This window comes from Crotalus tigris, unplaced genomic scaffold, assembly GCF_016545835.1.
Source record: "Crotalus tigris isolate CLP2741 ecotype Arizona unplaced genomic scaffold, ASM1654583v1 scf7180000018299.754606, whole genome shotgun sequence".
In the NCBI taxonomy this organism is placed as follows: Eukaryota; Metazoa; Chordata; class Lepidosauria; order Squamata; family Viperidae; genus Crotalus; species Crotalus tigris.
Window position 1 is genome coordinate 525,504 of NW_024096930.1, and position 15,310 is coordinate 540,813.

Genomic DNA, 15,310 nt, shown 5'->3' on the forward strand with positions numbered 1-15,310 from the left:
CTTGCTTAGTTGTTCATCACTTAGAGTCTTAAAAGATTGGGCAGTTTAGAAACATTGTAAAAGTAAATAAAAGTATATAAACACATTTGTATTTAGATATGTATAATATGAAGCTCCAGTCCTCTACACAAAACCTTTGAATTTGGCAATTGTTGCTGCAACTTTATTTTGATATGTATACTTTAAACTGTATATACCTAATTAGATTTTGTGTAAAATAATTAGATTTTTTCTGGGGGGGGTAAGTCAAGCTATGGAGATTTCTAGACCTCCAGCTATAACTTAACAGTAATTAAAATTAAGAAAACTAAATCTCCTCAGTAATTACTCTATTTAGAGAAAATGCTATTTAACCGTACCAAAATTACTAGAGGTAATTGACAAGGCTTTGGCCACACACCTGGTTAGACCAAAAGCACAAGATTTGTCTTGGATCAATTTTTAAAATTACATAAAAATGTTGCTTTGTATTCAGAACAATTTTTAAAATTAGCAACTAACTTTTTGAGAACACATCTCCACAGACATATTAGTGTCTACACAACATGCTAATTTCCTAACAGAAATAGAAATCTGTAAAAATATTACACAGCCAAGAGTTCTGACACAATATAAACTGTAATTTATTGGAATTCATAAGAATACAGCAATCTAGGCCAAGTTATTTTTTCCCATTTTCTGATTATTAGAATATTAGATTCTCCAGATACCAAAACCACATTACAGGATGAGTCTTTGGGGGGAAAAAAACCTGGAAGACTGGAGGATAGGACAGAATGGAATAGATGAGGTCAGTTATGTTTATTCAATCCCAATACGATAATCCCATTTGGATATGTGTTTTAGAAAACTAGAGGGATAATATAATGCAGTTTTGGCCTGATTAAAAAGGAAATGTAACAGGATTTGGACATGTTGTTCTGTGGAAAATAAAATTGTCTACACAGATGAGGAAAAGAGGCAATAAGTCCATATAGAAGAAAAATGTGCTTAAATTAGATATGTATTTGAAAGAAAAACTGATTAATTGAAGAGATGTAGGATAATAGCCAAGGTCATATTTTACAACCAAAGGATGCCATTTTTAATCCTGGCATCGCTAATTAAAAGAATCAAGTAGCAGGTTATGGGTAAAAAACTTGAAGAGACTCTACCTATTAAAACAGATAATCTAATACTAAGTCACAACTCGAAGAAGAGGCAAGGAGCAGTTTGTTATTAAGCAAAGAAGTCCATCACAGCTTGTTCAATACAACACCAAATGAACTATGGAAAAAAAAACTCAACTTAGCTATACATGAATATGGAATTAAGCTAAATGGACAAAATGATCTTGTGTAAGGTACCAATAAAGGAGAATATTTGTAGTTCTGGGTTGAAATGAGGGGTCCTTGGTGCTCTCTGAGCTTATTTTCTTGCAGACGTTTCATTACCCAAACTAGGTAACATCATCAGTGCCAGTTTCCTCATTGTGTAAAGAAATCCCCCACACTCCTAATAAGCTGTGAGTCCTATTTCCTGGTGGTGTGGCAGAAAAAGTTCACATGCCAGGAAGTGCCATATTGCTTTTTATCAATTGCACAATCCAAGATGTTGATATAATTTTTTTTCTAGCCTGTTAGGAAGTAGTAATTTCACTACTTGCCACCTGTATATATCCTGTATTGGGATGTATGATATACATCATGTATTGCAGTGTTTCCCAAACTTGACAATTTTAAGGCATGAGGACTTCAACTCCCAGAATTCCACAGCCAGCAACGCTATATATTGGGAAACATTGATGTATTGGGACATATGAGAAGTATGTACTGAAATTATTGGGAAACTATATGCTTATGCTTACACCTCACTCCTAACTATGGATCAAATTTAAATTTTAAGTATTAGAATACCTTTGTATATAATAATTTAGTTGTAGATATATATTTCTACAGAGAAATTGCTTGAAGCATATGGCTTCTGAGGGACAGTAATTGTCTATCTGTAGTTAGCTGACTTGTGAATTCTACAAATAATAGAGTAAACTCAAGTCTGCCACCTCCTATACAGTAAATGGAGCTATCCGAAGACTGCCTTTCTGATAGCAACAGACATGTAGGAAGATGCTTTTTCAGGATGGGGTCCAAATCATCAGACCATTTGAGGGTTAAATTCCTAGCAACGATCCTGCACTTTCTGAAGGAAAACATTATTTGGAATTATTTTTCATAATTGCATTACTGCCACACACGATGTCTACATCAAGGATGAATCTTTGCTTTGATAATCTACTTTTATCTTGCCCCAAACACCTGCAGGTTATAAAAGACAAAAAGGAAAAGTCAGTATACCATTTGCAAGTTGTAGAGTGTATGGATTAAGGGCCTTGGTTCTCATTTGCACACTTTATCTTCTTATGGCTTTTCACCCTAATGCAAAGTAAGAGCATAAAAACAGGATGACTCCTCAGATGTGGGAAGTCAGTACAGAAAAATGTTATAAAAACTATGTGAGCTTCCTCGTGAAGGCAGAAGAAGGAAGCCATTACTTATGCATGGAAAATAGAGATTACATCAAGGATTGCAATTTCTTCCTGAAGTTATATTGCAAATATTCATCCAAAGATGACAAAATACAACCCTTGCATTGGATTCAGCCCTCTCACTTCTTTAGGTTTACTACTCCATATATATATTGATCTTGGGCCCAGATACTTGTACAAAGGATGGACACTTTGCATCATGTAAGAATGGCAGTTCTGTTGAAATCACAATTTTCCTTAGCAAAATTAACAGTGTATGTTTGCACTGTATGATGTTTGCATTATTTCAATCAGTAAGTGTATTAATCAAATCACAGAACATACAGCATTTGACCTAGGTCATTTTGCCAGTGTGAAGTGGGTTACAAGGAAATAAATTAAAGCATGAACAAGGGTCTTAATTTGTAAGCTGAAATATGTGAGGCATCATCCAATATGCTAGTCTGAATTTAAAACCTTATGTTTTATAACAGCATCCTCATTATGTAAAGATCAAGACCCCCACGTGATAAAGTTCTTTTTCAGTAATAGATTTTATGAGAAAGCTTTGGAGAGCTCTGTTTTCCCTTCAACTGAATAAAGAAAAGGGAATGCAACTTAATTTGATGAACTTTTTTTCTGGTAAATTTAGCAGATTTGTGATTTTATACACTTAACAAATGCCATGCAAACCAGGCACCAAAGAAGCTTGTGAGGTTAATTTGGGCTAGTGCAAGTATGTATTACATTTGTATACACATACACACACGGAGAGCTAAGAAACCTTTCATCTGAGACAGCTGCTGCATCACATTTTCCCAGTTTAAGCCAGTTCTTTAATGTGGTTTATTTTTCATTTATGAAGGATTGGGCAGGGCTGGTTTATAATTTTAATGCTCCTGTGTGAAACAAAGAAACAAAAAAAAAAAAGATCCCCTCTGGGAGGAAAAAGATGAGGAAGATGTTTATCACACCAACTAATGAAAATGAACTAGTATACCTCTGGGTCAATAGCTGGAGGCCTTTACAGGTGCAGATATGTGTTTTAGAATCCTACTTAAAAGATTCCTGCAAGCCAAACATTTTAGGGAGAAAACTATGTGTTTCCAAGAATCTTTAGTTCATCATGCTTCAGGCATATTTTAAATTGTTCATTCTTGTTTTTCATTAATTTCTTATAATCTATCTATTATTGACAATTGATTAGAAAGATAAAATGTAATTTCATTATAAATAAAATACTAAATATAACTCAGATATGATTAGAATTATTGATGCCTCTGTAAAATGTGATCCAATATAATATTTTAAATTTAAACAATCACTCTGTGTTGAAGGTTTGGTCAAAAATATTATAACAGTAGTTTGGATCAAGATTATTCTCTCACATGGGCCCCCAATCTAAAAGATATGGATTATAGATTCAACAACATCACTGCAGAGTTTGTATTTTTATACAGTGGATTTCAGAGACACGAGAATTACCAAACTGACCTGGAGATTTCAGAAAGGCTATGCAAAAGCCAATAGTAATTGTATCCAAGTAATTACTTGTCCACTAATTGTCTTAGTGGTCAGGACACACTTAATGTTGATCAGATAATGGTAATCTGTGCCCTTATGTACTTGCCCCAAGCTGGAATGAAAATGTTCATTATACATTTTTGGCAAAAACTAATAATACTCACTGTTGACTTACACATTGTCTACAGTGTTTTTCCTCTTTTCCAGACAGCTTTTTATGATTGAAATGGTTTGTACAACATTTTTTGGAAATACAGACAACAGAAGCTAATTGCTTCCACTCAAGAAAAAGATAAGCACGCTATTCACAGTCCAAACTGATATAATAGAGAGTATTTTTCTGACTCTTCATCACTTTTTCTTCTCCCTTTATCTAATGTTTTTTAACCTCATATGCTAAGTTGAATCAACATGTACTACCTTCCTTTTCTAATTAGTGGTACTCAGGGAGCTGGCACTTTCATTGCAGCTACTTTGGCTCAGCTGTTCTTTTGGTGGAACACAATCTGTGTGGTCCTCGCTCTTAGCTTGGCTGGCAACAAAGTGCGTTCATTGGATTTACAAGAACCCATATCAGCCTCTGCAAAGCAGCCTGCCTGTCAATGAGAAGAGGAGCAGGGAACTAGTTAAATGAAGGAGACAGACAGATGCCATTGTAAATATTTCTTTATTAAGAGGTAAAGAAGAAGTCGGAGCAGGAGTGGCTGTCAGTGTCAGTGATGCCAGGAGAAATTCATGTAGCACAATCTCCAGCTGAGCTATTGGTTCAGGTTGCCAGAAATCCATTCTTCAGTTCTGCCAGACTCAGATTTCCATCAGCTGTTCAGTGCCCATAATAACTTCATTTGCATGTTTAGCTGCAACAGAGAAGGAGGGGGGGGGGGAAGGTAGCATTTGGGAGAGATAAAAGTTTAAAAGTTATGCTTTGTACACTGTGACACAAAAGAGACTATGTGGTGCGTATGGCGGTGATAGGGGTAAAGTGAAAGCCTCAAATATAATATTCCAATCTGAGTCAGAACTTGAATGAGAAAACCTTCACGTCTGTATCACTGCAGTCAAGTAACACAGCTGGAACGGGAGAAGCAGTTTTTGCTGGCAGGAACAGAATCACATAACCTAAGCATAAAAGGAAGGTAGTGCTCTCCAAGCCTAAGCACTGTTCAACTTTCTTGGGTTAGCCCTATGTGGAAGTGGGCCCAGAATCAGTTCTCAATTCCTGGTTGAGAGGCAACGCTTCTTCAGCTGGCTTCATTCTGTTCTCAGAGCCAGATAAGAATTTACAAATTCTCTACCTCCTCAGAAATTTTTAACCAGGCTGTCTTTTATTTGCCATTGGCAGGGCTACAGATGCATTCAAACCACACAGAAAAGAGGGATTAAAGAAGGTACTTTCAAAACTGTCCCAGAATTTGTCGGTATGAATGTTTCAGACCAAGAGCATCTCTGCCAGACAGATTTGGAGCCACAACAGAATGTCAGGGAGGCAGGTTGCCTGGCACAGGGGTCCCAGGAGCTCCCACCTGAACGGCTTAGACTCAGAGAATGCAGCACTTATTTTAAGGGAGTGCAAGAAGAATCAGACCTTGAAAAATGTAAGTGTGACATTTATAGAAAATCTGGGCTCTTGCAGTTTATGGACTACAGTATTGTATATAACGGTGCAATTTGAGCAAACATAAGGACAACAATGACTCTGTTCCAACAAACTCTAACATAGTACTGGATACTAATGACAAAGTATTCCCCCCCCCCCGCCTCCATTGGATAGCGGATATCTTCTGGCAGCATCTCTCCTTGAGAACACTGCCTTGGGGGGGAATATGAAAGCATCTCCTTGTTATTTGCTCAATTAGCCCCAGACAGATTGCTGCTGGTGGTGGCAAAGCTAAGCCATAAAGGAGGAGGAGGAAGAGAAGGAGGAGTGTGTGGGAAGAGAAGAAAGAAGGGGTTAGGGCCAAAACCCAGGACCACCACGAAGCTCCAGCCCTCAGGGGCTCAAAAATATTCAGTTTACTCACTCAATTACACAGTGTTTCATAAATCCTTTTAAATAAAATACAGTACAGTCCCTGGCACTAAATTACTCTTCTATTATATAGCACTGCCGAAAGACTCTGCTATGTATGAACATTTTTTAAAAACTGGAGATACTTTTAATAATAGCATTTAAAAAGAAACATTGAGTCGAGCATAGGAATGAAGCTACAGAAATGTAGACATATGAAGAAGGATCGTATATGCACCTCCATGAATGTGGCTTTAAAGTGCAACTCTTTTGGTCCCTATTACCCCAACGAATATTAAGGCAATAGAAAGCACAAGAGCTCTGATGACACTAAGAGCAAATGCAAGAATTGCATATTTATTTATCAAAATTTGAAACTGCCCATCACACTCATAGAGTGTCAGGCACAAGCAACCAGATCCATCTGTGCAGAGTTCAAGCCAATTGCTTTATTATATTCAGGAATCTCCCCAGACTGCTTGCCTTCTCTTGGGACCAAATAAACAAGGCTCTATGGAGCTTTGGGGAGAGAGTCAGTTGTGGGTTTCTTGTGGCCATGCAAGAATTCAAAGCTAATTCCCCACTTGCGACCTCCTCACTGCTTGGCTTAATATTTCCCAACACAAATCTCTGGGTGGTGTACAAGTAGGAGAGAAGAGCTCTGGAAAGCCCACGTAGTTAGGAGAGAAAGAGGAAACAGGCTATTTAGCGCAGAAAACAGGAACATATGGCCAATGTGTTCCACTCATAGATTTTATTTTGACAGTGGATGGAACTCAGGGCATTTTCCTATTTGCATCAAAGCAAGGAACATTGGTAGTTTTATTGTGGGTGCAATTTGGCATGCTTTACCAATTGTGTTGCTGATGTCACAGCCAGTGCTCTTTTTGGCCATGGGATTAACTCATCACTGTTTGGCCAGTTAAAGTTGGTGTGGACATAACCCTGCTCCTCTGGCCCCTGTCCTCCATCACTTTGGGCAATAGGGAAGTTTAGTTTTTTCAATCCACACCAAAACCCTATATTGGTCCTGAGACCTGGTTCAACCTCCCAAAGGGCAGCTGACCAGCAACGTTGGTGGTGGTGCAGGGTTGTGTGGTGAAGCAGAAGAGAAAGAGCCAATCCTTTCTCTGATGCTTATGGCACAAAGCCACCCTCCACTCTGCACATGCCCGCTGGCTTCCAGAACAGCACTAAGCCCACACCCCAAAACTGCTCAACTATCAATTGATAGTCAGGCTTCCTTTGAATATACCTGCATAAAACATTTCTGCAAAACAATAGTGAGTCCTGATGGATGCCTAAAGCAGCCAGACCTTACTGTATATTTTGGCACCAAGCAAAGCCTTTTTTTTATTCCTCCAAACCACTAATGTGTTAATGTTATCGTGATTTTCAATTTTTCATTCCTGCTTTAAGTTTTAAGTTTCTATTGTTTGCCTGTTTGATTTGATTTTCCTCTTTATTCACTGATAATATAATGTCTAGAGAGGCAGTTTGGTATAGTGGTTTAAACATCAGACTAGAAACCCAGAGACTGAGTTCTAGTCCCATCTTAGGCACATAGCTAGCTGCGTATCCTTGGGCCAGTCATTCTCTCTCAGTCCTAGGAAAGAGGCAATGGCAAACCATTTTTGATAAACCTTGCCAAGAAAATAGCAGGGATTTGTCAAGGCAGTCCTTGAGAATTGGATAAGATTGAACAAAATAAATAAATAAATACAGTGCTTTAAAGCATGGGTCGCCAACCTTTCTGGGTTGGTGGCCTGGTTGGAAAGGGAAGGACAGGCACCTTTATGCACACACGCAAATGTGGCTGTGTGCAAATGGGGCTGTGAGCATGCACGCTCCACAAATGGGGCTCCTAGTGCTGGCGAGAGGCTCATGATTTCCCTAGCGCCAGCTTGCGGCTTGTGGCTCGGCTAGCGTGAGATTTGTGGTTCGGCTAGGGCAGGCACAAGGGCAGGGGCTGAGCATGCACACATGTGCCCATGCACTGGCCAGCCACTCATGTGGCCCGATGGCCAAAAGGCCATGGTCCGATAGTGGGCCACGACCCATAGGTTGGGGACCTCTGCCTTAAAGTATGTTTTTGTTAAATGTTTTAACCCATTGTTTAAACTGTAACTTTAATTGTAAATCTATTTAAGATTTCTTTTCCTGGAAAGCAATGAATAAATTATTTAAATCAATCAATAAACTTCCATGGACGTGAGGAATAAATACCCATTTTTCTAACCATAGCAGGGAACTACTGGCTCTGCTCCAAAACCTGAATTTCACACTTTCCCATACTTCTGACATGATATCTATATACTGTAATTATTACGGAGGAAAGAATAGATTCAGTAACCATCTGCTGACCCGGACTGCTTCCCATATATTTCAAAGCCAAGAAAGCGCGAGAGGCTTTCAACGAGAGGAAGACCACTGCTTATGTCTACCAAAGGGTTGATGTGTCCTTCTTTTGTTGGGAAAGAAAACATTCAGTAGGTGCCAGGGGAAACTGGAAGCTTAATCCTCTCCAAGGATTGCAAGCTAGGGCAGAAGGAAAGAGAAGCAATATTCATAGGAGAAACAATCAAAATGGGGGAACTCACTGGACTCAATAGAGAGGAGAAAGGGGGAAAAAAAAGAGAAAAAAGGGTGGACTTTCATACAACCCACTGGGAGAGGGAAGAAGCTTATGTATTTAAGATATTTTCCCACAAACTCTTTGATACCTTGGCTAAGTTTATTAAACTCCAGATAGTTTGACTACAACATCCATAATGTTCACCCGGGAGGGATTTTAGGACTTTATCATAGATTTTAGTCTATGAAATCAGGTTGCCTATACTTATCTAGGGGAAATGTGTCTCTCTGTGTGGTTACTTCAGAAATTAATATCTTCTGTAGAATTATGAGTGCTGATCAGCCATACGTTTATCTTCAAAATCAGAGTAGGGGAACCAACATTTTAGAACTCTCTCTCTCTCCAATAGCATGGGTACAAGTGATAATTTTTAAAAAAGAGTTACTGAAACATCGCTGTTTTTGACAAGCTTTTTTTTTTTTCCGGTTCCAGATTTTAAGTATCCTATTCTATTCCTTATAGTTTGCATTTGTAACTGAAGGCTATCACTTTTATAAATTATAATTAAATATTGTATTTTAACGTGGGAGTTTTTGTACTATTGGTAATATGCTAAACTACACTGAATGCTGCTTTGCAGATAAAAAGCACACAAATATCTCTCTGTGTAGATGTAGCTGAGCAAAAGGCGTGTTTGTGGATAGATTTTAAAATTAACTGTACCAATAGCAAGATGAAGAGAAGGAAGAGAAGATTTTTGCACATCAAATATCTCTTTTACACCTTTTTACAGTTATAAAAGATTGAATAAATAGACTGCTTACTGAAGAGTCTTATTGAACTAGGAAGAATTATTTGCATGCCAGAAGATAACCTATATTTTTGTAATGCCTTTCCTTTGTCCTACCTTACTTCGCCTTCTCACAGGTGCCTCTCTACAGCAGAAGTACTTCTATTTTGTCTGCCTAACTGGTTACTCTTTGTGAGGAACTTTCTAAATTAAGTCATGACAGAGAAAGGAAAGAGCAAGTTGTGTAACAATGCTCTGCAGTCGTCACCAGTGAGCGTAAAAGCTGGTGGTCTGCACTTGAAGGGCTCCCTAGCCCATCTTAGAAGGGAAAGTAGGAAGCAATAACAGGAGATATATGCGATTGCAGATTCTTGGCAAGGGTGTTTTCATATACAATCAGAGAGTCGGGTCATATACAGATGGCACTTGATGTACACAGCCAGTTCCCTAGAGTTAAATTTCTAAGACCTTCCAGATGCACAGTTGCTATTATACAAATGTCATATGGTGCTTTGGACCGCTAACAACAAGGTCTCTGACTCACATAGGCTGTTTACAAAGAATCTCAGGCCACACAGAGCAGTTTCCTGTTATGGTGGATTCTAATCCAGGATAGACCTGCATTCAAAGGAGCTTTCTCTGGACCTCTTGACTAAAGGATAATCATTATTACAGAAGAATTATGAATTTTAAATTACTAGGTGACAAGCAGTCAAGGCATGGTTTCTGTTGGAATTTGGATTAAGACTACTGACAGCTACTAGCTAAAGAGAATCTGATTAAACATAATGTAGAAGCTAACTATGTATGTTATAAACATCAGAAAGCAGAATATATATCACTATGGATAGCATCAATTTATCTTGATTATGTTTTTTTTAACTTACAGTGCTGTAATAAAGCAACTTATCAAACTAGCAACAATAATTTATATACAATACTTATGTCTTTTTTAAAAAAGATCTTGGATCTTCAGTTTCAAAAACTATTACATAGTAAAAGGTGTACTAACATTCATACTTCTGGAAACACTTTAAGGAGGCAGTGTTTCAGCACCTCGGAAAAGAAGGGTCAGAAATACATATCAGAATATAAATGAGAATTTGCAATGAAAAGATTATAAAATGGCAAAGTGAAGCAATTTAATTAAACATAAAATAACTAAATAACAAAACATAATACTACAGTTCTGAGTAGTAATATTCTGAATTTTGGCTATATATTTTAAACTGAAAAAAGAAAGAAAAAATCCAATAGACGCCTCAAAACTAATTCCATTTTCTTCCTGGCTCATATTAAGACAATAAAAACTACTGATGTTTCATAATTTAAGATACTGTTCATCAGAGAGGAAAATGAAGAAAAGAAGTTACCAAATATTTAATTAAGATCAAAAACGTATGGGGTAAAAAGAGAAACTGTAATTAGTTTTATAGCAGAATAAAGCGAAGAGAGAAAATAGTTTCTTCTAGCTGTAAAAATAGCCCAGCCACCAAACAAATTACTCTGTAATGCTAGGCATATATTTTCCTGAATTAGCATCCTTCAGGTCTATATTAAGGCTTAAGGATTAAAGAAGGTTACTTTATTCTTGAAAGCCGATGTTTAAAGCAAAAGAGATATTGAAGCAAGCTATACTTTGATGGAACTCAGAACAACGTCCAAGTGACAGAAGTAAGGCATAGGACACTTTCAATATCAAAAGAAATGATGAACTAGACTTCCTCGGCACTTTCTATGTTTGTGTGTGTGCTTGTGTGTGCATGTGCATATGCACATATATGTCTGTCTGTCTGTCTGTCTTTCAAAAAGATGTTACTGATTGCTTTAAAATATTATCCATCTCTAACTTTCAGACCCACAAATTTAGGGATAAATTTGTTCAAAAATCGCAAATACAAAAAAATCCTGCACAGGGTTTGTCCATACTCTGGAGAGTTAACTGCCTTAGTGTCCAAATTAAATGACAAAAACGTAGAGTAAATACTTCTGCAATAAACGTAAATATAGTGTATATACAAACTCAGCCAGTCTTTCCATTACAAATTTTGAAGACCTTAGAAGCACACTGCTTGTGGGGGGAAAAAACTTTAAACATTCCCCCACCACCAGCAGCATATCCAGCTAGCCTGTAGTGTTTTTCACAGGCCCACACCTAAGCAAAGGAGAACACATCACTTCAGATATTCTTTACAAAGCTTCAGGGTGAGAACAGATAGTATAGACAGCTGTCCTTTGTCAAACTGAATCTCATCAATTCACATGGGAGAGTTGCCAATACATTGTCAAGGGGCTGTCTCCTGGTTTTCTAACAATAATACTTAAACCAGAGTACTGAAAAAGAACATTGGTAGACATATATGCTTGAATCTGGCCCAACCATGTTCTCACTTGAACTAATGGTTTGCTCTTGGCTCCTGCAAGTACATTTCTGAGTTTTAGTAAAAACAACAACAGATTTTGAAAGCCTGAATAGCAGGTATCATTTTATAAGGGACTGGCATAAACTACTGGAATCAGCTTTAAGACAGGGTTTTAATAATTAAGCTCTACATTCTGCATGCTTTCTGCAAATATTCAAATGGTCTCATAAAAGTGGTTACCTACCAATATTTTGTGCAATTTATTACTCTTTACATGACCTAAGTTTTGTCATTTCAAAATTTAATTTTAATCTACAGTGAGCGAGCAAAAGTGCTTCTACTATTTTAATTTGGATTGGACTTCTAAAGCATTGCTTCTGGCAGTTCCTTCTACAATTACTGTGTTATTAAATCTATAGAGTGGATTAAAAATGAACTAGTTCACTTGCATAGCTACAGAGGACAATTCCAGGAACAAAGATGGATTATAGCAATGTTTCTCAACTCCAGCAACTTTAAAATGTGTGGACTTTTAACTCCCAGAATTCCCCAGCCAGCCTCGCTGAGGTTGAGAAATACTGGATTACAATATCAGCCCTTTTTAACAATCACTGGTTAGATTCCACTTACAATTAATTTCCAGGTGCTGGCTATTTCCAATCAAACAGTCCTTGAGGTCACTTCCTTTCTCTATCACAGCATGATGGCAAACAACACAATTCTGTAAATTGCATCTGTAAAGATAAATGAGGATTTAAAACAAATACAAAAATTAAATTAACCATCATTATTATAACCAAGTAAGTGAGGAAGTGATGGGGATGCAGAACATTTGCAGCAGTTCAGAAAGTCAAGATGGCACCTGTGACTTTGCAATTGAAGCTCCTCCCCTTTTACATATGGTGCATCCACAATACATGTCCAAAAGGGGCCAGGCTTCAATCACATGGCTGCAGCTGTCATCTTGATCATTCCCATTGCTCTTGATGGAAGCCTTGTGGGGAAGAGATAGGCAATATATATTTAAGTGGCAAAGTATATGGTTTACAGAAAATTTAAAGCTTTCTCTCCATTTAAAGAGTAGATAAATGAAATCTACAAAAAAATCTTCTATCCAAAATTCTGGAAAGCCAATGGTCAATCAAAGTTGACAACTTTAGTGGGCATGGTTAAATAATTTCTATTTACAAGAGACATCACAAAGAAAGCACACAAAAGGGAAGCTTTATATAAAAAAATATAGTGGGGAAGTTTAAGGAAATGCAGAAAACTGTTATATGGCTTTAGACAATCTGGCCTCAGTTACATTGAGGGAGCAATCAATGACCTGCAAGCTATGAACTTTGTTTATTTTTCTGCCCAAGAACAATGTAAACTATCTCCCAAGAAAATGGAAGCTCTGCTTTCTGCAGGAAAAATACTGAAAGAGATTCAGGTATTTTCACTGCATGTCCCCCATATACTGGATGAATGAAAGGCAGAAAGAGGAGACAAAAGGCAAGAAATAAGCAAGACCAACATATTTGGACTGCAAAAATCCAAATGGCCAAAAAAAAAATGACAACAAAGACCTACTAACTGCCATCTGATGTTTGCAGCCCAAATATGGTAGCCCAGGAGTTCAAGAACATGACACATGACCCAAAACCCTCAGGAGGCCTTCAGCGCCATTGAAATGCTATAGTAGTACCAGGTTTTTTTTGTGAACCTCGACTCCTGGCAGATAATAAATCAAAAAGCACTAATGAAAACACTCAGATCCATATAGAAACACGAGTGTGTTGATCATATCCCTCACATAAGAGGAATGAAGAGGAATTGCAAACATATCCTGATGACTGGAGTTTGGCCTCCCAATGACTGTATTCAAGATGTGAGTTAACACAAACAGCCGAATCCTATCCTTTACCGCTCATCTATATGTTGGAACAAAGAATGTGCCTAGGAAAGCTTCTAAAATTTACGAGGTTCTAGGTAGGAAAATGAAGGAATGAGAGTTGCAAGCATGTTTTAATTACTCCTTCCTACAAGACAGAAGAGGACAGGGGACACTATCTGGCAGCAACGAGGGTACCATCAACAAAAGATATTTGGGTAGATCTTGATATCAAATATGAGGAGTTCCTTCAGAGTGATGGGGTATAAATTCTAAAATATTGGCAAAGTACTTTTATAATTAACAATACTAATTCCTAGGAGCCAACACTGGTTTGTCAAAAATAGGTTTTGCCAGATTAAACTCAGTAATCTTTTCCTGGCAATCAATAAGTTGATGGATACTGAAACCGTAAGAACACAAAGTATTTCCTACAATATCCTTATTAAATAAGACAGTAAACATAATTAATGAAGAGTGAATCTTGGAAGATGAAGCAGTAGCTTGAAACTAAATTAGAGAATTTAATCTCTCAGTAAAATGAGACTAAATTAAACAAATATGTAACATTTCACATTTAGATATAAAGTATCAAATATACAAGGACAAATATAGCAGTGTGTCCAAGAAAATTTAGGTATCTCAGTGGATGATAATGTGGAATATGAAATAGTAAGAAAATGAGCCAGTAACACAATATGAAATTTATCCCAAATTTATCCCATGCAATTTATCCCAAATAACACCAAGTGGCTGTTTTACCCCACTTTGTGTTAACTGTGCTATATCTGCAGAACTGTCTTCATCACTAGGCACTGTATTGTAAGAATACTATTGAAACATCCAGAAAATAGCAGGTTAGGAAAGTGGAATATCTACATAGCCTATTAAAAACAAGCATTTTTGAATGTTTTACAAGGGAAAAGAATGAGAAGTAAAAAAGCAGTCTCCCAATAGCTGGAAGCCTATCTTGAGCAAAACTGAAGGCAATGAAGACGACTGGCTGACAAACAGATTTTAATTAAATATTAGGGGGAAAAAACTTCTCTTGAATAAGAGCTATTTAACAGTGAAACAGATTGTCCATGTGGGCAGTGAATTCTCTTTCTCTGGAAATAACAATTAATAGGACAGCTGTCTTGAAATAGAAAAATAAAAATTCAGTTCTTCAGTTATTCACAGCGATCAAGTTGTATCATATTGTTTACAATCTTGAGTTTCTAGTCCTCGTGGAAAAGGAGAAATTGTGTTCTTTTAATCTGCGGATAGAAATTCAGTCCTATAGGGGGTTAATGGGTAGCTTCCAGTTGGTTGGACTACAAAATAATTTTGCAGGCCTTCCACAGGGGTTTCATAATGATGAACCACAAGGCTACTTATGCTAATACTCCACATTTTCCATCTGAAAGTTCCCAGAATAATTAAAAGCAGACAGTTCTGTATTCAGGGTTATAATCTAAAAAGACATGGTAGAGAAGGAAAAGACAATGGGAATGAGAAAGAAAAGCAAGGTAAAACTTTTTACAATGACTAGAATGATGTTATGGGAAGTCCTATTGGTTGCTATGGTTATTCTTCCACTGAAATATTGCTGATAAATTAGGCAGGTCATCCATAGTAAGTTTAAAATATCACAACAGAGATCTTGGTTTCTTAAAGCTTCAGAAATGC

General features: G+C 37.3%; 1 protein-coding gene across 2 annotated transcripts in view; it reads right to left on the reverse strand.

Moving 5' to 3' along the window:
- Nucleotides 1-4,675: 4,675 nt before the first annotated feature.
- EIF2B3 (eukaryotic translation initiation factor 2B subunit gamma) overlaps nucleotides 4,676-15,310 on the reverse strand; it is an 86,210-nt gene continuing 75,575 nt past the window's right edge. For both annotated transcript variants that reach the window (XM_039349621.1, XM_039349620.1), the window contains exons 11-12: nucleotides 12,394-12,497; nucleotides 4,676-4,884 (exon numbers count right to left, since the gene is read on the reverse strand). In XM_039349621.1, the coding sequence (XP_039205555.1) occupies nucleotides 4,832-4,884; nucleotides 12,394-12,497 (157 nt within the window). In that variant the 3' untranslated portion in view covers nucleotides 4,676-4,831. The remainder of the gene's footprint in view (nucleotides 4,885-12,393; nucleotides 12,498-15,310) is intronic.